The following is an 18,907-nucleotide window of genomic DNA, read 5'->3' on the forward strand; positions in this document are numbered from 1 at the left end:
AGAAGTGTTCCATGCCCTAGTTCCCACACTTCTGAGCTCCTGGAAGCATGCTGACGGGGTTTATGAGGACACGAGCTAGGGGGACCGCTCAGGAAACAATGACAGGTCATAAAGAGCCGTGTGGAAGAAACGAAGGGAAGTGGTCGCCAAGAAGTCAAGGTGGGTGAGGGGCTCACACAAACACTCAAAAGGTGAGGAGGGACGTCGAGCCTTGTCTACCTGCCTGTGGCCGTGGATATCTCTAAGGCTCCAGGTCTCCATTTGTAAGGCAATGCTAATAGTTCAATGAAAAATCAAATCTATGATCAAGAACCTTGTGAAAGCAATGGTAGAAAGCAGTCAGTAGCCATCTTGTAAGACATGAGAGCTGAGCGGCGCGTGGCACAGAACCGCTTAGCATACCCGATGTACATTAAGTCATCAGCATAATGGGATTATTAGTCATGTGATCACATTTCTAAGGCACTTGGTGAGTCGGAGCTCTGTGCAGTTTGGGATACTCAGGCACCCAGAACAGGCAAACACCAGGTGGTAACACAGTCTTGGGAATCGACTGCTTTTTATTTCTGTGACAACTGATGAACAGGAGATGGGGCGTTACAATTGGGTGACATTTCTTTTGCCCTATAGTTAAGCAAAATGAATTTGCAGGCCCGTACAATGACAGTGCACATGACTAGGGTAACATCATCAATGAGGTTAGTTTTTCTAGCTTACAGTAAGTAAGCACACACATCAGACGCTCCCAGCACTTCTGACGTCATGGCCAGCTGCGAAGAGCATTTTATTAGACGGCTTGTGAGAGCCATCTTGTTGGAACATGTGTTTCTAAAAAATGTGAGTAGGTACACTTGGAAAGAAAATTTAGTTGAAAAGAAAAGTATGTTTTTCTTTAGTTAAACCTAAAGAAATCTCCAGCGAATATCAGCCAAACGTATTCCTTTTAACTTTGTGTAATCTGTCAGACATAATCTCTCTCATAAGCATTTGCTACTTTCATCGCTGCAATTTGGACAGCAAAGTGTTCTCCACTGTGGGACTCTGGAAAAGCGCTAAAGGCAGGATTCAGGGAACTCAGGGCCGGGTATTTTTATCCTTGAGAGAGGATAGGATACTGGCTCTCTATTATCTGAAGAGCCATTCAGAAGCCATGGGGGACAGCAGGCACCCTGAGGATCTTTTGGTTCCTTTCAGTTAAGAGAAGAGGATTTTTGAGAGAATCCAACATCTCATAAAGTACTATTGCCCAAATGCTTTTCAGTGGGTTAAAGGCTGCAAAATTGTTATTTGCTGGGCAATACACAGTGGAGAGAAAGCAAAAATAATTCTAGACAGGAACATGTTGGGTGGGGTTTGCAGACTTTTGGAAACTTAGTCCTTAGTGTCAGCTATGGCCTTAAGGGCTTGGCTATGGGATGGCAACTGGCAACGGATGACGTATTAAGGCAAAAGTGGGTATTTTTTTATCCTTTGGGTTTGGAACTAGACCAAGCCCCGTAGTTCCTGCACCTACTTCCTTCAACCCTGACCTTTTAAGAAATGCAGGTCAACCCATTTTCTCTGCAGACCTAAACCCTTCCAGAGTGCGTTTCCATTTAGCAGTCCACTCACTGCTGGACAGCAGGTCCTGCCACGGCCCAGACTGGCATGGCCGCTGTCTTTCCAGAGTTCTCTCTACTTCCTTCCGTCTGGCTTCCAATCCTGGGTGGTGAAGGGTGCTTCTTAGATACTGGACAGCATGGTGGAGGTGAAGATCTGTTGTAAAATCTGAGGGATCTTCTGGGTGTCCATAGCGACAAAAGACCGGCCAGCTGGCAGAGTTCTCTGGAGCCTGCCAGAGGGAAGGGGAGGAAATCACCATTGCAGATCAAGGCTCCCGTTCCAGCCAGGCCAGCCACAGCATCAAAATGGGGGTCTGACAACCGCATGTTTTCACTTTCTCCTACCTTGCCTGCAATTGAGTTGGCTGTCACAGAGCAATGAAAAGCCTGGGGAAGCATCAGCGATAGAGGGGGGAAAGCAGTGAGCCCAAGGGAAGCTCTTTTCTGGGAGAAATGAGTGGTTCTGAAGTGCTATCGGTTCCTGCTATGCTGTTCTCCCGTGATAGGATGGTGCCCAAGGCGCCCACCTGGAATTAGCTCACCTGCGTCTGCGAGTAATGTGGCCTCACACTGTACTTCCAAAAATTCCTCCTTTCTTAGAAAATAGGCCTCCAACTCGCTGCACAGTCAAGTCCCCAAGTGCGTCTCTTGTTCCTCCCCCATCACAGAACATGAAATGCAATCTACATTATCCGACTTCTGCTTTGATGATTCCCAGGTTGAGCAGGCTCATGGTAATTTTTTAAAAAATGTCAATTTATCGTTTGGAACAAAAGGCCATCTTTGAAGGCAATAAGACGGTTAGACAGATATATTGAAAAGAATACTGCCTTTCATTGTGCCAACAAAGTTTGGTTTTGGAATGACATTTAATAAAAGTCAGCCACTCTGTGTAGGATCATATATTTGGTATGCCGGGCAAACCAGCTAAGTCTGTACTCTGTCTTTGCCAGTGGATGTTGGACCATTTCCCCGGGAAACCACAAGGGTATTATTGTGCTTTCTTAAGTATTCCAACAGGATCTGTTCACTAGAAAGAAAAAAATGCCCGCTTCAGCTCAGCCAGCACTTGTTGAGTTTGCTGCCTGCCCAGTGCTGGGCTGGAGCTGGGCAAATGTGGACAGAGAAGGCTTTGAGCACTGGAAGCTTCCAGAAAATGTGACGTGCTAACACATAAAAGTGAGAGAAGTGTGTGCAGTCAGCTGCACCAAGTGAGCATGAGTCTGTGATATGGAGTCTGTTCTCAAGCTCACTGTGGACACGACAGCAGCCGTGGGGCTGGACCCTCCCTGGCTTATGAGGGTCTGTACCGCAGAGCACAGCATCGCGGAGGCAGGCGCGGAGGCAGGCCCTCTGTAAGACAGAATAGTTGGTTTTTCTGAGATGCACTTTCAGTTGTGCTGTCTGCCTTTTATGAGTATGTCAGGCAAAGAAAACCACAAACGCTTTCCGTCAGTGTTTTTAAGTTATGGGAGTGTTTCCTGGTCTCTCCTTTTGGGTCATCCCTGAGGCGCTGACTGACTATAAATTCCTACAGTTACCATGGAGCATGTTCACTATAGCATAAACTACACACACAGAGTCTCCCTTTGTGTCCACGGGATCTCACCTACTGGTCTCTCCAGCGAGAGACACAGATTTACATACACATATACACATATAGGCATATACATGTATGCTTATGTATACACATGTCTAAATGTATACTTATTTACTTACAGAAAGTTTGTTTAGAGGATATGTATACATATGCTTATGTAAGTCTCTACATCTGTGGTAGTATGAATCAGGATGGCCCCACAGGCCCCTCGTCTAGCTCTCCACTACTGCTCCAGCGCCGTGCCTTTCTGCTTCCTACCATGACAACCACAGACTAAAACCACGGAGCCATACACAAGCCCCAGTTACATGCTTTCTTTATAAGAGTTGCCTTGGTGTTAGTATCTCTTCATAGTGACAGAGCAGTGACTGAGATGGTGTCTGTTTACACACACGCGCGCGCGCGCGCACACACACACACACGCACACACGCACGCACGCACATTACCGAGAGATGAATACAGGTTTGCTATGCTGGGGAATTTACTGTGGTTGGGTCCCTTTATGTTTTATTTTGCGCAATGCTGCGGATTGAACCTGGGACCTCATGCATGCTAGGCAGGTGTTCTACCACTGAGCTACAACTGCAGCTCTCTCTATTTACTGTTCTGAATATGATTTGAACACAAACTGATTAGACTGGGCTTGGGGTCTCTGTAAAGAACTTAATCTATAAAATACTATCTAACTTATTGGGGGGAATCAATTTGATAATTATTTTATAAAACAAAATCATAAATTCTTATCCAAAAAAGCCTAGAGCATCATGTTCCTTGCCCAAACAAGCCGGGGCATTGTGCACCCCAAGAGTGACATTAGATACCCTAGACCCTGTTCTATTTGCTCTCCCCAGCCCCTCAGGCTGAGGTCTGAGAAACAAACGTGTCAAATGTTTACTATACCTGCTATCTACTGCGACAATGCTTACCTGGCTGCTTGGTCCCCTAAGGAGCCAATAAAAATGGCAAAGGCATTAACTTGAGGGTCACTTGTTAGGATCTGTGCAAACCGGGCAGGATTTATTCCATATCGCGACAGATTGGCATCGCTTAAGATGATAACAAAGTATTCATCGGCTTCTTCTTTGGTAATGTCCTTGATGGCGTGCTCTGTCCCCTCCAGGGTGTGGTCCCCGCTCATGCAGAACTGTGAGTGGGCGTGCATGGTCTGGGGGGAGAGCCAGGGCAGAAGCCACGCGTGAGCAACTCCTTTTCACAAACATGACTTTTCTACTGCTGGCGTGCCAGTGTGTGGGGCTGACTTTCCTTAGAAACAGGCAGTGTTTAAAGCAAGGAAATATGTATTACCCCAAAGAAGGGCAAGAAGGAGGAGAAAATGAGGAACAGGTTGAAGTTCCAGTACACAGTTAATCTGAAAGATGAACACTGTTTCCACTAGCAAAGGAGTAAATCCATTTTAAAATCATGATGTCTACTGCAGATTTAACCATGTGAAACTGAATTTATCATTCAAAAAGACTAAGAGAAATATAAGATTTAGAATACAGAATACCCTAAAGGGCTATTCTTTCCTTTTTATGGAACATGTCTGTCTGATTATGAGGAGTTCTGATCTTAGATGCTCAAACCCAACAAAACACTGATTATTCTGAAAACATGCAGGGAAAATTTAAATTTAGTTAGTGGAAAGGGGATTTAAACAGGAAGATGGCTTCTATTCAGTGCTTGAGAGTGTGTATATCTACTGCTTCTTCAGTGACGCCTCCTAGTTTTTATCTGACAGAGATTCTCACACTATAGAAGGAACAGATGAATTTACCTTCAGGATTTCTAGTCTCTGCTTGTTATCCTTGGGGATTTTGTTAGCTGAAACAAGGCGAATGTTGTAGCCATCTCCCGAGTGTCCAGCGATGTCGTACTACACACAAGAGAATCAGAGAGCATGGTAGTCAGTCAGCAGCAGAACGATCCTTGGTCCTCTAGACCCGAACTCTGGATTGTTCCAAGTTCAACGTTTGGCCATAAAGGAATGCAGAAAGAGGCAGATGTGCGCTATCCACAAAGGTAAACCATTGTGGACTCATTCCGTTTGAGTCCACCCTCCTCTGAGGTCTCGGCCCCTGGGCAAGAGGTGGGAAGTATGATGAGGACTTTAGGGGCTACCCCAAATTTCATGTGTAAGTCTCAAGGGAGACTGTGTAAGAAGCGCACACATAGTATAAAGCAGAATTCCAGCTGCCATGTCTGTGTTCTCTATACTCTCTCCATAATTGTGGTCAAATCTGGTAAACGTAATGGGATATCACTTATGATTACATTAACTTCCATGACAAAAAGGATCCTGCCGATGTAATTAAGTTTACTCGACTATGAGTTAATCAGAAGGGAGGTTATCTAGTGGTCCTAACCTAATCACACAGAGTCCTTTCAATGCAGAGTGGTTTCCTGGCTGCTGATAGAAAGGGAAGATAGATTTAAAGCGTCATGGAGATCTGACATGAAGGAGTTAACTATGATAGAGATGAAGGGGACCCTAGACAAGAGTATCAGTAGCCCCCAGAAGTTGAGAGTCCAGGAAAAGGGACCTCTGTCCATGATTCGGAGCAACTCAATTCTACCAACAAGTGCAGCCTGAAGCTGCCCCTTCCTCAGAGCCCCAACAGAGAAGCATACACCTCTAATTTCTAAAAGTAAAACATACTCATAGAAATTAAAGCACAAAAAGGTCAAAATTATCCACAATCATATTCAAGATAACTGTGAAAGCATTCTATGACAGGGCCCTTGGGCATTTAGTTCCTTCTAAAGGACATGCCGAGCTGCAGAGTCACGTGCAAACTCATCACCATCAACATAACTCTGGATGATATTGACCATGTGACTGGATAATATGCTTTTCCTTCCACTTGTTAATGCAGAGCATGTATCTTTAAGTTTAGGAAGCTTTTAATTCTCTATCTTCTGGGCACACGAAAAAAGTCACTGAGTGTTTAGAAAAGGTCAGTGCTGGGAGGCAGAATTTGAAAATAAGTCAGAAGTGAACAATGTGGGAGAGGTCAGTCTTTGCCACTTCCACTGTCCCTCTGACCCCTCCCACTGTCCCTCTGAATCTCCCACCTCTATTAAAGACATTTTGTGAAGACAGGAACGTTGGTACACTTGGCAACTGAAGTATCTGTAAGGAAATTAGTGTGGCCTGGGGATGAAGACTTTAAGGGGACATTTGGGATATCTGACCGTCCAGTATTAACAGCTGTCCTCCAAACATCTCCTGTAAGCCCCCACTAGGTGTGATGGGGATGCAATCAAGCCGTGTCCTCTCTGCGCCTCTGAAATAAGCTCTTCAAGGCAAGGTCTTACGTGCTTTGCCTCCGCACTCTGCGACAAAGTTGAGCACGGTTCCCACAGAAACGCCCTGAGAGCTTGCAAACAATGTGGGCCACTATCAGCTCGCCTTTGGTTTGTGGGCTGCATTCTTTTACCATCTAGAAACCAGAATGCTGTTTTCCTAAGCCAGATGACAAATGCAATCTAACATAACGAAGGCTGCCACGTCTGAAATGGGAAGCAGAAAAATTCCTAGTGAAAGTGCCCCACATTAAAACAGGAAGTGGGTGAGGTTATCTAGGAAAGACAATTCCACTTGGGATGGGCCGAAACTGTGCGCTGTGGAGATGATGCTGGAGATGAGGACATTGTATCCATTCCCAGGAGGATATAACTGAAGGGCTACACAGGATGGCTAAACCTTTGAAAACTAGAAATCTGGCTACAAATTTCCAGGTAAAACATGCTCTTATCTCCTACTCTGATAAATGTTACATCTTAAGGACCTGTGAAGCCAGGATCAAATTATGAGTATGTGGCTTCCTTGAAACTTGTGGAACACGGCAATACAGGGAGATCTTGCCTCTGGTCCCGTCTGGCTGCTCCCTAGACCTTGATATACATACACTACCCGAGCCTGCCCTAGGAAGAAGGCAGACCTAAGGAAGGAGCCCATGGAGGACCTGAGAGAAGAGGTGGGACATTCATCAGGGTGGTTAGAAGTTAGATGAAGGCCTGGTCCCTAGGTCCCATGTCCACCACTCCGGGGGAGGGCTTGGTCAGTGGAAAGCTAGAGCAGGAGCTGAGGGGTTATGTATGCTTTGCTTTCTCCCCCCCCCCCACTTTTTGTGGGACTGTGCTTTGAACTAGGGCCTCAACTATGCTAGGCAAGCACTTTATCACTGTGTTCTATCTCTAGCCCTCTTTTTTATTTTGACAGAGGGTCTAAGTATTCCAGGTTAGCTCTGAAATCACTGGTGTATTCAGGTGGGTTGGAACATGCAAAGCTCCCACCTGAGTAGCTGGGCCCAGGCCCTGTACCCCCAGGGTGCTCAAGTACCTAAGAGGGACTCACACAGAGGGAAGGAGCTGATTCCCACGCTGCACTGCGGCAGGAATGACTCAGTTTCTTCCTCCCTTTTAAGGGGTGGTAGGGATTAAATAATGGATGTGACCTGGTAGACCTTTACCCATGTATCTCAACATGTTTAAACAATAATTTCCCTTTCCTTAGAACTGTTTGAACATATATAAACCCACTCTGTTCTTATTTGTGTGAGATTATGTAGCCCAGGCTAGCTTCAAGCTCATGATCCTCCTGCCTCAGCATAACAGGAGTGCGGTATCACAAGCTGAAGTCATTCATTTCCACCCTCTAACTCTCGGCCCTACTGTTCACTCAGGCTGGGCCCTGCCAGTGCCGTCGTGTAAACTGTTGGACAGGCCACACACGTTTCCCTGGGGTAGCACAGGACTCAAAACACAAGAGCCTCATTGTCCCTGTCAACCACCCAATGTTAAAGCTGTAATTTTTCTAAGTGGCCCACAAATTATCCTGGAAATCTTCGAGGAGTCTTGTTCTTAGCATTCAGCATAAATACTAAATGACAGCTGTTGAGCGGGCCTCTCTCTAATGCTTCTTTGCTTTATAATTTGTTTGGATCCCCCTTGCTAGGTTTATTTTGAAAGCCTCGTTCCTTTAGAGGAAGGTATAACAAATAGAGAGCAAAAACATGTCTCAATGAAGACACAGATCTGCATCTGTTAATCCAAGACACTACAGAGAAACAGCGAGCGATTCCCCAAGCTTTTCCTACATCTCTCCTTAAGCTTTTGGTGTCTGGTGACCAATATTTCTATGTCAACTACTGAAGTCCATTCTGAACGGATTCAGTAAACCATACATTTTTGGGGGGAGTCCTATCTCTGGGTAGTAACACAAATATACTCAGTCTAAACCTGATAGGATGACTGTCTCCATATTTAAACTCAAGGAATGTCCTTAAGGCACTGGGAAAGGAGGAATTACAGGCACTCAGCTAAGTGTAACAGAAGGAATTTCTTAGCAGGCATTTCTCTGTGAGTCATCTTTCTATAGTCTTCTGGGAAGTAACATAGCCTTCCTGACCAAGATACCATCAAAGGAATCATGAATACCACACCACATTTGCATGGTGAGATATTAAACGTAGAAGATAAAAGATGGTAAAATAGGTTTACTTTTGAATGAATTGCTGAAAATACTGATTTGGCATAAGTAAAACAGAAAAAAATAGGATTAAAAAAGTAAGAAAGATCCTCAAATGTGGGGTTAAAGTCCTGGCATTTTACTTTCTCGTGGTGTGGACTGGGCCAAGTATTTAACTTCTTTGAATCTTGGTTTTCTCAGCTGTGGAAAGGGGACGATGAAAATGATCCCTAGCCCTAAGGTTCTATGCCAATTTAATACCCAAGAGAAGGAATGGAAAGCCGGCTTCCCGCAGTCTGAGGAGCACTGTGTCTTGTATTCGTCCGTCGAGGGGAGAATGATTCCTACAAGTGAGGTGAAGATTAACCGCACTTTCTACGGAGGGAAAGTCCTCAGAGTTATAAGGAACATGACTCAGGAATTGGTTCTAGAATAATGGCTTTCTTTTTTATTTATTTTTTTCTGTATTGAGGACAGAACATAGGGCCTTGTATATAGGCTAGGTGTCCTTGTTAGCTTTATCATTAACCCAGGAAGAGAGGGCCTCTGTTGAAGAACAGCCTGGTCTGGGGTCCTGTCTGTGAGCGACTGACCGATGGGGGACCCAGCTCTGTAGATAGCTCCATACCTAGACAGATGAACCTGGGCTGTATAAGAAAGCTGAGCACAGCAGTAAGCAGCATTCCTCCATGGTTCCTGCCCCAACTCCCTCAGTGGATGGAGACCTGGGAGTGTGAGCCAAACACGCTTCTCCTCCCTACAGTGCTTTTGGTCTTGGTGTTTGTCACTGCAGCAGAAGGAAACCAGACCACCAGGCTCACATGCACACCTTCATAGAAATACTGTATCTTAAGTTATTGTCTCTCCAAAGCCCAATTTCTGATGAGAGAATAAGCCTATTTTTCTGATACTGTTCTTTGAATGCCAGGCCATTGGTGTTACTGGAGTACTTTGAAAAGAAAGTCTATTTTAAGATGACAATGAAAACTCCCAGGAGCTTGGAGAAAAGAGCAAACTTGAGTGAAGCCAAAGGGGGAGGAAGGTTCCTGGCGGAAAGAGACCAGTTTATACAGCCAACAGCATTCTAAGTGCCGTGTGGACCGCGGGATGCTGATCGCCAGCTTGGAGCTGACGTCAGGAAACTGCTGCTCTGGGAAGATGTGAAGTCAGCTGCTTGAACACTCAGAGGTACTTTAAAGACTTCAAGTGGCTCAGCGAATGTCATGCTGCTGAATTACCTTTCCGTCTCAGTAACTCTCATGCTCGAGGGTCCCTGTGGTTTGGCATGGGCTGTGCTAATGGGGAATAAGAGTGGAGGCAGACTCCAGACTCTTGAGTGAGCGTCCAGGACAGACTGTAACGACCCACAAGTCAGCACTGAACTCTAGCCAAACACAACACAAGCGGATGCCAAGAGGAATGGGGAGCACACAGACCACCACACCGAGGGGTGGGGTGGGGGCTGATGAAGGCTGAGAAGCAAACCCAGAGTTGATGCCTTCATAGCCTGTGTGGAACTGAGGTAGGAGCTTCAGGTCACATGGCTAGGCCCTAAAGACAGCGTGTGATGCTACCCTGGGAACTCCATCACCATCATCTGCTCATGAGTCACTTTCTGTTTTCTGAGGAAGTTACGGACTCACAGTAATTATTACTGGACCTTTTCTTCTTTCAAGAACAAGAAGCTGAAAGTACGAAATAATGATGACATAAGGAATATCAACTATTTCTAAAAACAGACCAAAAAAATAAAGTATTTCTAAATGAGCAAAAATCCACCGATGCGGCTGGAATCTGAGGGGACAGAGCGAGTCTCACTTCTTGTGTTATGTGCACCTATTCCTCGTGTGCCCTCAAACACTTCATTAGAAACAGGAAAAGTGCTCACAGAGTTTGGGACTCTGTCACCCTCCTGTCCTCTACAGAGGGGGCCTTGGAGCCCCAGCAGAGACGGGAGGGCCTGTGGCCAATCATACCTCAGACATGTGGCAATCTGACAGTCTGCAATATGCAAGGATGGAGGGAAGACTCGGAAAGAGCTGAAGAAACAGATGTTGGGGCAGGTTCAAAGGCAGGGCCTTTTGAACACCAGGAGGGCTGCGGCTATTTATACGGGTCCATGGCTGTCTAGACACCCACTGGCCATCGGGGGTCAAAATGATTTAAATACACATTTTCTATTTAAAAAGAAATCAAGATGCAGTCACACATGAGGTGTGGGCCACGAGATGGAAAAGCTGAATGGCAGCCTCAGGAGCCTGCTGCTTCACCTGCTCCAACAGGAGCCCTCTAAAGACTGGCCACCTCCGGCTCCCACAGGAGCCGTGCCATTCTACCGCCATGTTACTCAGAAGCAGAAAGTCTCTTGTCCTCATCCTGTCAGCGGGAGTCTTTGAACTCTCTCATGCTAAGTCAGGTGCTACAAGCATTTGGACCCCTGCACTCACTGCTGGGTGCCGCTCATTCCTTTGCCCAGGGACCCCGGGAGGGCCAGTGGGCTGCATCTTTCACAAGGAGCCTAAGCGAAGTGACAAATCAATCTGTCTTTTGTTTGTAGCATAAACCAGAGACATGGCGTGGGAAAACCAGCTTAAGGCAATTGATTCGAGATTGTCTGTTTCTCGAGGGTTGTTTGATCCAGTACAAAATCTAGATTTCCTATGTTTGTGCTGTGTGTCTGTCCCGGTATCTTATATACCACATCTCTCTTTGGCATGTGCGGTGCTCGGGGTATCTGCTGTGATGCCAGGACTTCCTGTGCGGGATCACGATCAGCTACAGCGGCTGGCAGCACAGCGGCTAGGGAGTCCCTCCCTACACTTGGACCTCTGAAATGGAGGAGTTAGTAGCACAGTGAAGGAGAAGCTGGGGATGAGCAGAAGGCTGTTTTCTCCCAAAGTGCTCCTTCATGTCGGCTGGGGACCTTCATTATTGTCTGTTCACTGTTTGTGGGTAAAGAGAAAGCATAGCAGAGAACAGGACATTGCCAGGTTGTGCACAGACCCCGGCTGGTGATGGGGTGTCAGTGCTAAGGGGGGGGGGGAATGCTAGGATGAGGATGCCCAGTGAAACTTGAGAACAGACTTCCGTGTTTGTAGGAAACATCACACAGCTTGTTGCATGCTTTTCTCTGTGGGAACCAGAGGTTTATCAGATCCTTCAATTGCATTACTATTAGAACAGGGAAGCAGCGGGCCTCCTTCCCTGCGGACAAATGAGCTGGCGAGTGGACGGTGTCCGAGGTTCTGGGTGGAGTCTGCACCATTGCTGACTCACTCCTGAGTGGAAGCGATCCCCAGCTCGTGCTGTGTGGTTACCTTGAACTTCTCCTCATAGTTCTCGAAGGCTTCCATGACCATGCACACGGCCTCCATGGAGCGCTCCAGCCGGCGATCCACCCCGTTGAAGCGGTACATACTGCCCGAAACGTCCACCACCAGGCGCAGGCGCTTGGGTTTCTGCTGTGGGCTACCCAGCTGAGGGAGGGAACGGCGGAAACCGTGGTCAGCAGAAACCGTGGTCAGCGGTCACCCTGGGCTCTCATGAGTGCTGCAGTGCCAGCCCAAGGTGGGCAGATCTGCCCCAGACTCAGGCCTGCACAGGGCTGTCCCAGCGGGTGGAGGGACCACATGGGAAGCGCTTCCTCTGAAATACAGTAAAAGCTGCCTTCTGGAGGATGTCAGCTTAAAAATAGTGGTTTAAAAATATAGACCTGGAAGGCTAGAAACCCCAAGTCGTTTACGCTATGTCTCAGTACCCACCCCCGCCTGCCCCATGAGAGCGTGTGTAATTGGAGGGGAGCCCACATCAGCTTCACTTGTATCTGTTACGCAGTCACTTGAAGATTCTCTACCTGGGCTGAAGAGGGGCTAGCCTGCTAAGGCACGGCTATGAGAGAGAAGTCTGGCCAAGAAAGTAAGGAAGCATTTTCAGAACGTCTCAATTCTTTAAGCATTTTTTTTTTTTTTTTTTTGGCCAGTGAACTAGTATTTCTTTTTTCTTTTTTTTGGCAGTTAAAGTGGCATTGAGCTGCTGTCTGGCAAAAACTATTGATTAAAACGTGAAACCTTATGGGAGTGGTTTGGAGCCCAGATCTGCCAATGTGGAAAATTAAAAAGAAAAAAGTTAGTCAGTAGCAATAAATACGAAAAATCCCAGATTATTCTGTTAAATACTTGTTGACATGCATGAAAAATAATGAGCAGAATTAATGATTTCAAGAAAATACTATAGGGGTCCGGTGAGAGGGCTTGGTAGGTAAGGTGCTGGCCATCAAGCCTGACAACCTGAGTTCAAGTCCCAGAGCTGCACGGTGGAAGGGGAGAACTGGCTCCCACAAGTCCTCAGACTTCCACATTCCCGCTGTGGCACGCACGGCCCCCACACATACACAAGACAGATCAATAAAAACTGGAAACACCATAGATGCTGAGAGGATAAATAGCAGGAAGCCAGCGGAATACATTCCTTTAAAACTTCTGAGTCTGCCCTAGATAGAAGTGGTGGCACACACATCCATGACCAAGTCACAGATGTGTCCGAATGCTTGCTTACCACAGTGACTCAGTAAGGGACGCAGCTGTTGATTCATGGCAACGGCAGAGGAATAAGAGCCCCCAAATTACCACCAGATCCACTCTGAGTAAACATTTCAACACAGTGGCGCGTCCACTCTCTCTCACTGCACCCTGCGCTCAGCCGCTACTCAGCAGGTTTGATTATCCAAGACCACAGAAAACCCGAGTTCACTAACATTCAATATTTGACTACACTGCCTCGGTACGACAAATGCTTATTTACTATAATTAGTGTAACTTAGGGCAGAATTCCTTGTTTTCCAATAACTGAAGGCATTTGATGGACACAGACTGACTTCCAGGAGAGCAGGAAGCCACGGAGATTGCTCTGTTGCTTGAAGAATCCTCTGGGATCACAAACAATAGTGTCTCCGTTTCTCTGCCCACGGAGTACCCACTCTGCATCTAGGGAGTGGACCTGTAGGCAGCGACATTGTGGCTTTCTGGAGGTTCTGCTGATGGGATACCAGTGGTCAGTACTTGTTCTCTTGCTTCCCTCTGAGGTTGCCTGGGCTGGGTGGGTAGGAAGGCTGGCTTTCCGTCTACTCAAGGCTATCTCTATGAACTACCTTCTTCAGCTCGATGAACTAGCATCTTCAGGACTTAAATTTACTCCCTTCTCTGCCTGGTTGGACTTTAGGTCACAGTTTGATCCCTGCTGCTAAGACCTCTGGATCTGATGGAGGATTTTGAGACAGGGTATCTTTACGTAGCCCTGGCTGTTCGGGAACTCGCTGTATAGATCAGGATGCCCTTGAACTCACAGAGCCTCTGCCTCCTGAGTCTTGGGATTAAAAGAATGTATCACCAGGCCTGGCCCTTGTATCAACTGTTTTTAAAAGATCCTATATATATATTGTGTGCGTGTGTTCCATGCCTTGATGAGACTTTGTATTTATCTGTCCTTACATAATGCTTTCTGTAGGTGCATATTCTGGGCTAATGATGTTTTGACACATTTCATGAACTCTCTACAGAAGACTGAACTATGTGGATCTGAGGCTCAGTGCTCCCCATTACTTACTTGAGGTTCCAGATCACCCCGACGTTTGTAGATGGCTTTTTCTCCAGCCAGCCCATCAATGATCTTGGCATCGTCTAGTTCCCCAGTAGCTTGGTGTCTTAGCCACTGTCTTTCTTTACCTTTGGCCTGCAATGTCACAAACACATGCGGATGAATCTTTATGTACTCTGTCCTATAGTTCTTTGACACACTTCTGTGCATGAATAATAGGAAACACACTGGGATCCTATCAGTAGGAGATGGTTCTGCAAGAATGTCGTCACATGTTCCCTGCTCTGCTTACAAGAAAGACTTTTTGACTGTGTTCTGTCAGTGATAATTGTTTTAACACGCAGAACAATACAAAGAACACACACAAAGGACATATGAACAGGAAGACAGTATGCAAATGAACCCCAGGGGAAAGTTCAATGTCTGGAAATGTAACGATGACGTATTTCTTACCGATTTTCTGTCACAGAGAACCTAGAGAATTTATGAGGTAACAAAATAATCAGCTTTAACTTGTTAACAGTCAGAGTCTGTAAGCCGATCTTCAGCGGTCTCCCTCTGGACAGCAGCTTTGCTACTCAAATTCCTGAGACTTACGTGCAAACTAAAGCAGCTGAGGGGGGGACGGGAGCAGCCTGTGCCCCATGCAGCTCTCTGCTTCTCGAGATCTGGAAATCATCTGAATTACTTTTTGAAAGGTATTTCCATGGTTTTTTTTTTTTTTTTTTTTTTGCCATGGTAACTTACAACTATGCCAGGTTGCCCAAGAGGACAGTTAAATGATAAAGAACCTTGGAGAGTTTTATGCCAACTTGACACAAGCTAAAGCCATCTGAGAGGAGGGAACCTCAAACTGAAAAAAAAAAAAGCCTCCATAAGATCAGCTGTAGGCAAGCCTGTAGGGCATTTTCTTAATTAGTGATTGATGGGGGAGCTCCCTGCCCACTGTGTATGATGCCATCCCTGGGCTGGTAGCCCTGGGTTCTGTAAGGAAGATGGCAGAGCCAGCCATGAAGGGCAAGCTTAGGAGCACCCCTCTATGGCCTCCGTGTCAGCTCCTGCCTCCAGGTTCCTGCTCTGCTTGAGTTCCTGTCCTGACCTCTTCAATGGCGAGCAAATAAACCCTTTCCTCCCTGCAGGGCTTTCCGCTGTGGTGCTTCACCATAGCAACAGTAACCACGACAAATCCTAACATCCCAGTCAAGGCGCAGGATTGTGAGAGCCCATGACCACAGCTACATTGGCATGTACACCAAAGGAGCTTTGGAAATGCAAATCAAAATGTGGAGGAGAATGGAATTATAGTAAGAATTTGAGGATTTTATATTTGCTTTACGGTAACAGAAAAGGGTTTAGATTTAGTTTACTCCAGCTGTGACAGGCATTAAAAATTGCCAAAAGAACGTGATAAGACGCAGGAGTGAAATCATTACTGGCTAGTATGGTCATGGAGCAGCTAGGGGGGTGGGGTGGGGAATCCTCAGGTTGGTGTCTATGATTCATGAAAATGAGTGAATGGATGCTTAGCAGTGGCACATGTTATCTAACACCGCATAGTATCCTATACCAGTACAGACCCTATGTTCCCCTGAACCCAGCTCAATAATCCAACTTCTGTACTGCTTGATGGCAGCTAACCACTGCAACCGTCTTCACACCGACCTTTCCGAGCTGCTAAGCATGTGAGAGTCAGTCCTCATCATCGACAGGCAGTGGCAGCCACTGCTCTGCAGTGCTGTGCCTTCTGAGCACCAAAGAATGTCAGGTCTGACAGGAAGCCTGTGCATTACCAACCAGTCAAGAATGACAGGAGAAGCCAGGTGGTGGTGGCACACCCTTTAATCCCAGCACGAGGGAGGCAGAGGCAGGTGGATCTCTGTGAGTTTGAGGCCAGCCTGGTCTACAGAGAAAGTTCCAGGACAGCCAGGGCTGCACAGAGAAACTCTGTCTCAAAAAACAAACCCAACAACAACAGACAGAGTGGCAGGAAAAGGACGAAGCCAAGCCCGACCTCTGGCTCAGGGGAGCGGCCTGCGAAGAATGTCCGCCTGACCTCTGATCACACAGCAGGAAACGAGGCTAGAAGACTAGGTTTGCCCCATCCTCCTACACCCGTAGCTACATATCTATCTCACCAAGACTTTACATGATCTAAGCTCTGTCCCAGTGTGTCCGTCCTATCTCCACGCACTCATGGAATTTTTGACAAGAATATACATGTGGGCAACTGCCCACCAGATCTAAAATATCCGTGCTGGTGATCTGGGAGTTCCTCATTTCACGTTTATATTAATATACCATTATTCAAACACTGTAATTTTCATAAAGGAATATATAAATATAAAATATATAAAATTCTCTTAAAATCCAAATTTTAAAAAATTAAAAGGGGCAAAACCTGCTGTTTTTCTAAATGGACAAACTGTCCAATTATGTTCTAAATATTTATGTTGACAGTCATAGATTAGCACTATGTTCCGAAGACGCTCAGCCATGGTCAGAGAACTTCTTATCGGTGGTGGCAGCTGACGTGAGTGCTCACCGTGTACAGGACATCTGTATCACCACATGTACGGCCCAGGAAGGAACGCTGCAGCAGAGATGAAGGATGGGAGGGGCTATGATAGAATGCCACGGTCACTGCAAGCGTGAACTAAGAGCAGCTACAGCTACCTGCACAACACACACAAGATGGGGCTGTCAGCATTCCGTCGTGGACGGCAGCAGGGCTCGTGAGGTCCCTACTCTAGCCCGAGGAGCTATTGGCAGTTCATGGTTGTGGGAAATTAGATTATTCTTCAGTGCTACAGGCACTGGTAACTTGCTTATGTTCTGGTAATAACCCCATACCCACCCTCATGGAACCCCCAGTAAACCCAGTGGATCTCTAAACAAGACACACAAGCTGGAGGGACACTGGAGAGGAAGGAGTTCAGAAGTGGGGGTGGGTGGGTTGGAGGGTTGTGGGGACATATGATCAAAATACATTATACACACACGATCAGATTGTCAAAGGATAAACATTTTTAAAGGGCAGACATTTAATTAACAGTATGCCTTCTTTATTAAGGACCTGCTCAGTGTGCACGTGAAAACATGTCCAACACTCTGCATCATTAGGGAGCTGCAGGTTAAAACAGCCATGAGATATCACGCCAAGCCTAGGGATGGCCAGAATCCAAAACTCTGATAGCACCAAATGTGGGTGAGAATGGGGGATGGTGGAAAGGCTACAGCCATGTGTGAAGACAGTTTGGCAGTTTCCTGCAAATCAAACTCACTCTTACCACCCAGCAACTGCATGCTTTAGTATTTACACAGCGAGTAAGAAACCTGCATCTTTACAGAAATCCGTACATGTTTTATGCAGAACTGCAAGATGTAAATGCATAAACTGTGGTGTATTCTGGCAATGGGATATTATTTAGTACAAAAAAAATGAGCCATTAAGTCTGTAGTGATCTTGCTGTACAGTGACCAGAGCGCCTTGGTTATCTTATGGGTTACCAATGTATGGGGCTGGAGAGATGGATCAGTGGTTAGAGCACCCACTGCTCTTGCAGAGGACACAAGTTCAGTTTCCAGCGTCCATGTGGAATAACTCCAGCCCCAGGTAATCTGAGCGCCACTTCTGGCCTCTCCAGATACTGCACTCACACGCACAGATGCACAAGCATATGCACAGTCATAAATCTGCCTATGATCTCAAGACTTAAGAGACACAGGCAGGAGAATGGCAAATTTGAGGTTAGCTTGAGCCTCAAAGGCCCTGTTTCCACCCACTGGGGGTCCTACACTTTGTGTTCAATTTTAATATTTCCCTAGTAATTTAACTTCTATTGGCTATTATAAAAGCAGTTGCCTGTGATGAAGGAACCCAATCTGAGTGGGACTGAAGCTGTGTTTTGGAGAGCTGTCTAGCTGGTTTCTGGCCACACTTTGCACACTCACCGGGGAAACACCCATGGCTACCGGGATTACACAGCAACGTCAAAACAGCTGGAGGGGTTTAGTTACTTAGTCACACAGGAAGGGGGTCAAAGTTTTGGCTGCAGTTTGAGGTTTTATAGTTTACATGAGGCCTCATCCATTCCTGGCCAGTAGCTTTGTTTTTAAGTATCCTCATGAATATGACCTGACTATAGACCTGCCTGAAAACAGCCCCCCATGGCCTACATAACGATTCAACAGGGAACATGAGCAAATGCTGTGTTGGCATCTGGCTATGGCTAATGGTCGTATATAAGAATTACATGTAGGATGGAATACTGGAGTCAGAAGAAGGTAACAGGAGCCTGACTTCGGGCTCAGACCCCTGCATCATTGACCACACGACCCAGGAAACTGTGCTACCTATGTAGTCTTTAGTTTCATTATTTATAAAATGGGGGCAAAAGATCTATATTCCAGGGGCCTGTGATGCCTGTGATGGCTCCCAGCTGGACCGCTACATCCTTAGATTTTAAAATTAGGTGTCTAGTTAATCATTTGTGGAGTTCTTTCCTTGGCAAATGAAAGTTTATCATGCTTTGGCATAGTTTAGCTCTTTTTAAAAATGAAGACAGAGGGGCTGGAGAGATGGCTCAGTGGTTAAGAGCATTGCCTGCTCTTCCAAAGGTCCTGAGTTCAATTCCCAGAAA

The 18,907-nt window shown here is 46.3% G+C and overlaps 1 protein-coding gene across 2 annotated transcripts in view; it reads right to left on the reverse strand.

The window, feature by feature from the left end:
* Positions 1–542: 542 nt before the first annotated feature.
* The window catches only part of Vwa8 (von Willebrand factor A domain containing 8), a 319,412-nt gene continuing 301,047 nt past the window's right edge, over positions 543–18,907 (reverse strand). The window contains exons 41-46 of one of the 2 annotated variants that reach the window (XM_038310723.2): positions 14,277–14,402; positions 11,993–12,151; positions 4,980–5,078; positions 4,129–4,367; positions 2,855–2,954; positions 543–1,831 (exon numbers count right to left, since the gene is read on the reverse strand). In XM_038310723.2, coding sequence (XP_038166651.1) covers positions 1,547–1,831; positions 2,855–2,954; positions 4,129–4,367; positions 4,980–5,078; positions 11,993–12,151; positions 14,277–14,402 — 1,008 coding nt within the window. In that variant the 3' untranslated portion in view covers positions 543–1,546. The remainder of the gene's footprint in view (positions 1,832–2,854; positions 2,955–4,128; positions 4,368–4,979; positions 5,079–11,992; positions 12,152–14,276; positions 14,403–18,907) is intronic. The other variant, XM_038310725.1, reaches the window with a different exon arrangement.

The sequence above is a fragment of the Arvicola amphibius genome, chromosome 13 (genome assembly GCF_903992535.2).
Source record: "Arvicola amphibius chromosome 13, mArvAmp1.2, whole genome shotgun sequence".
Taxonomy (NCBI): Eukaryota; Metazoa; Chordata; class Mammalia; order Rodentia; family Cricetidae; genus Arvicola; species Arvicola amphibius.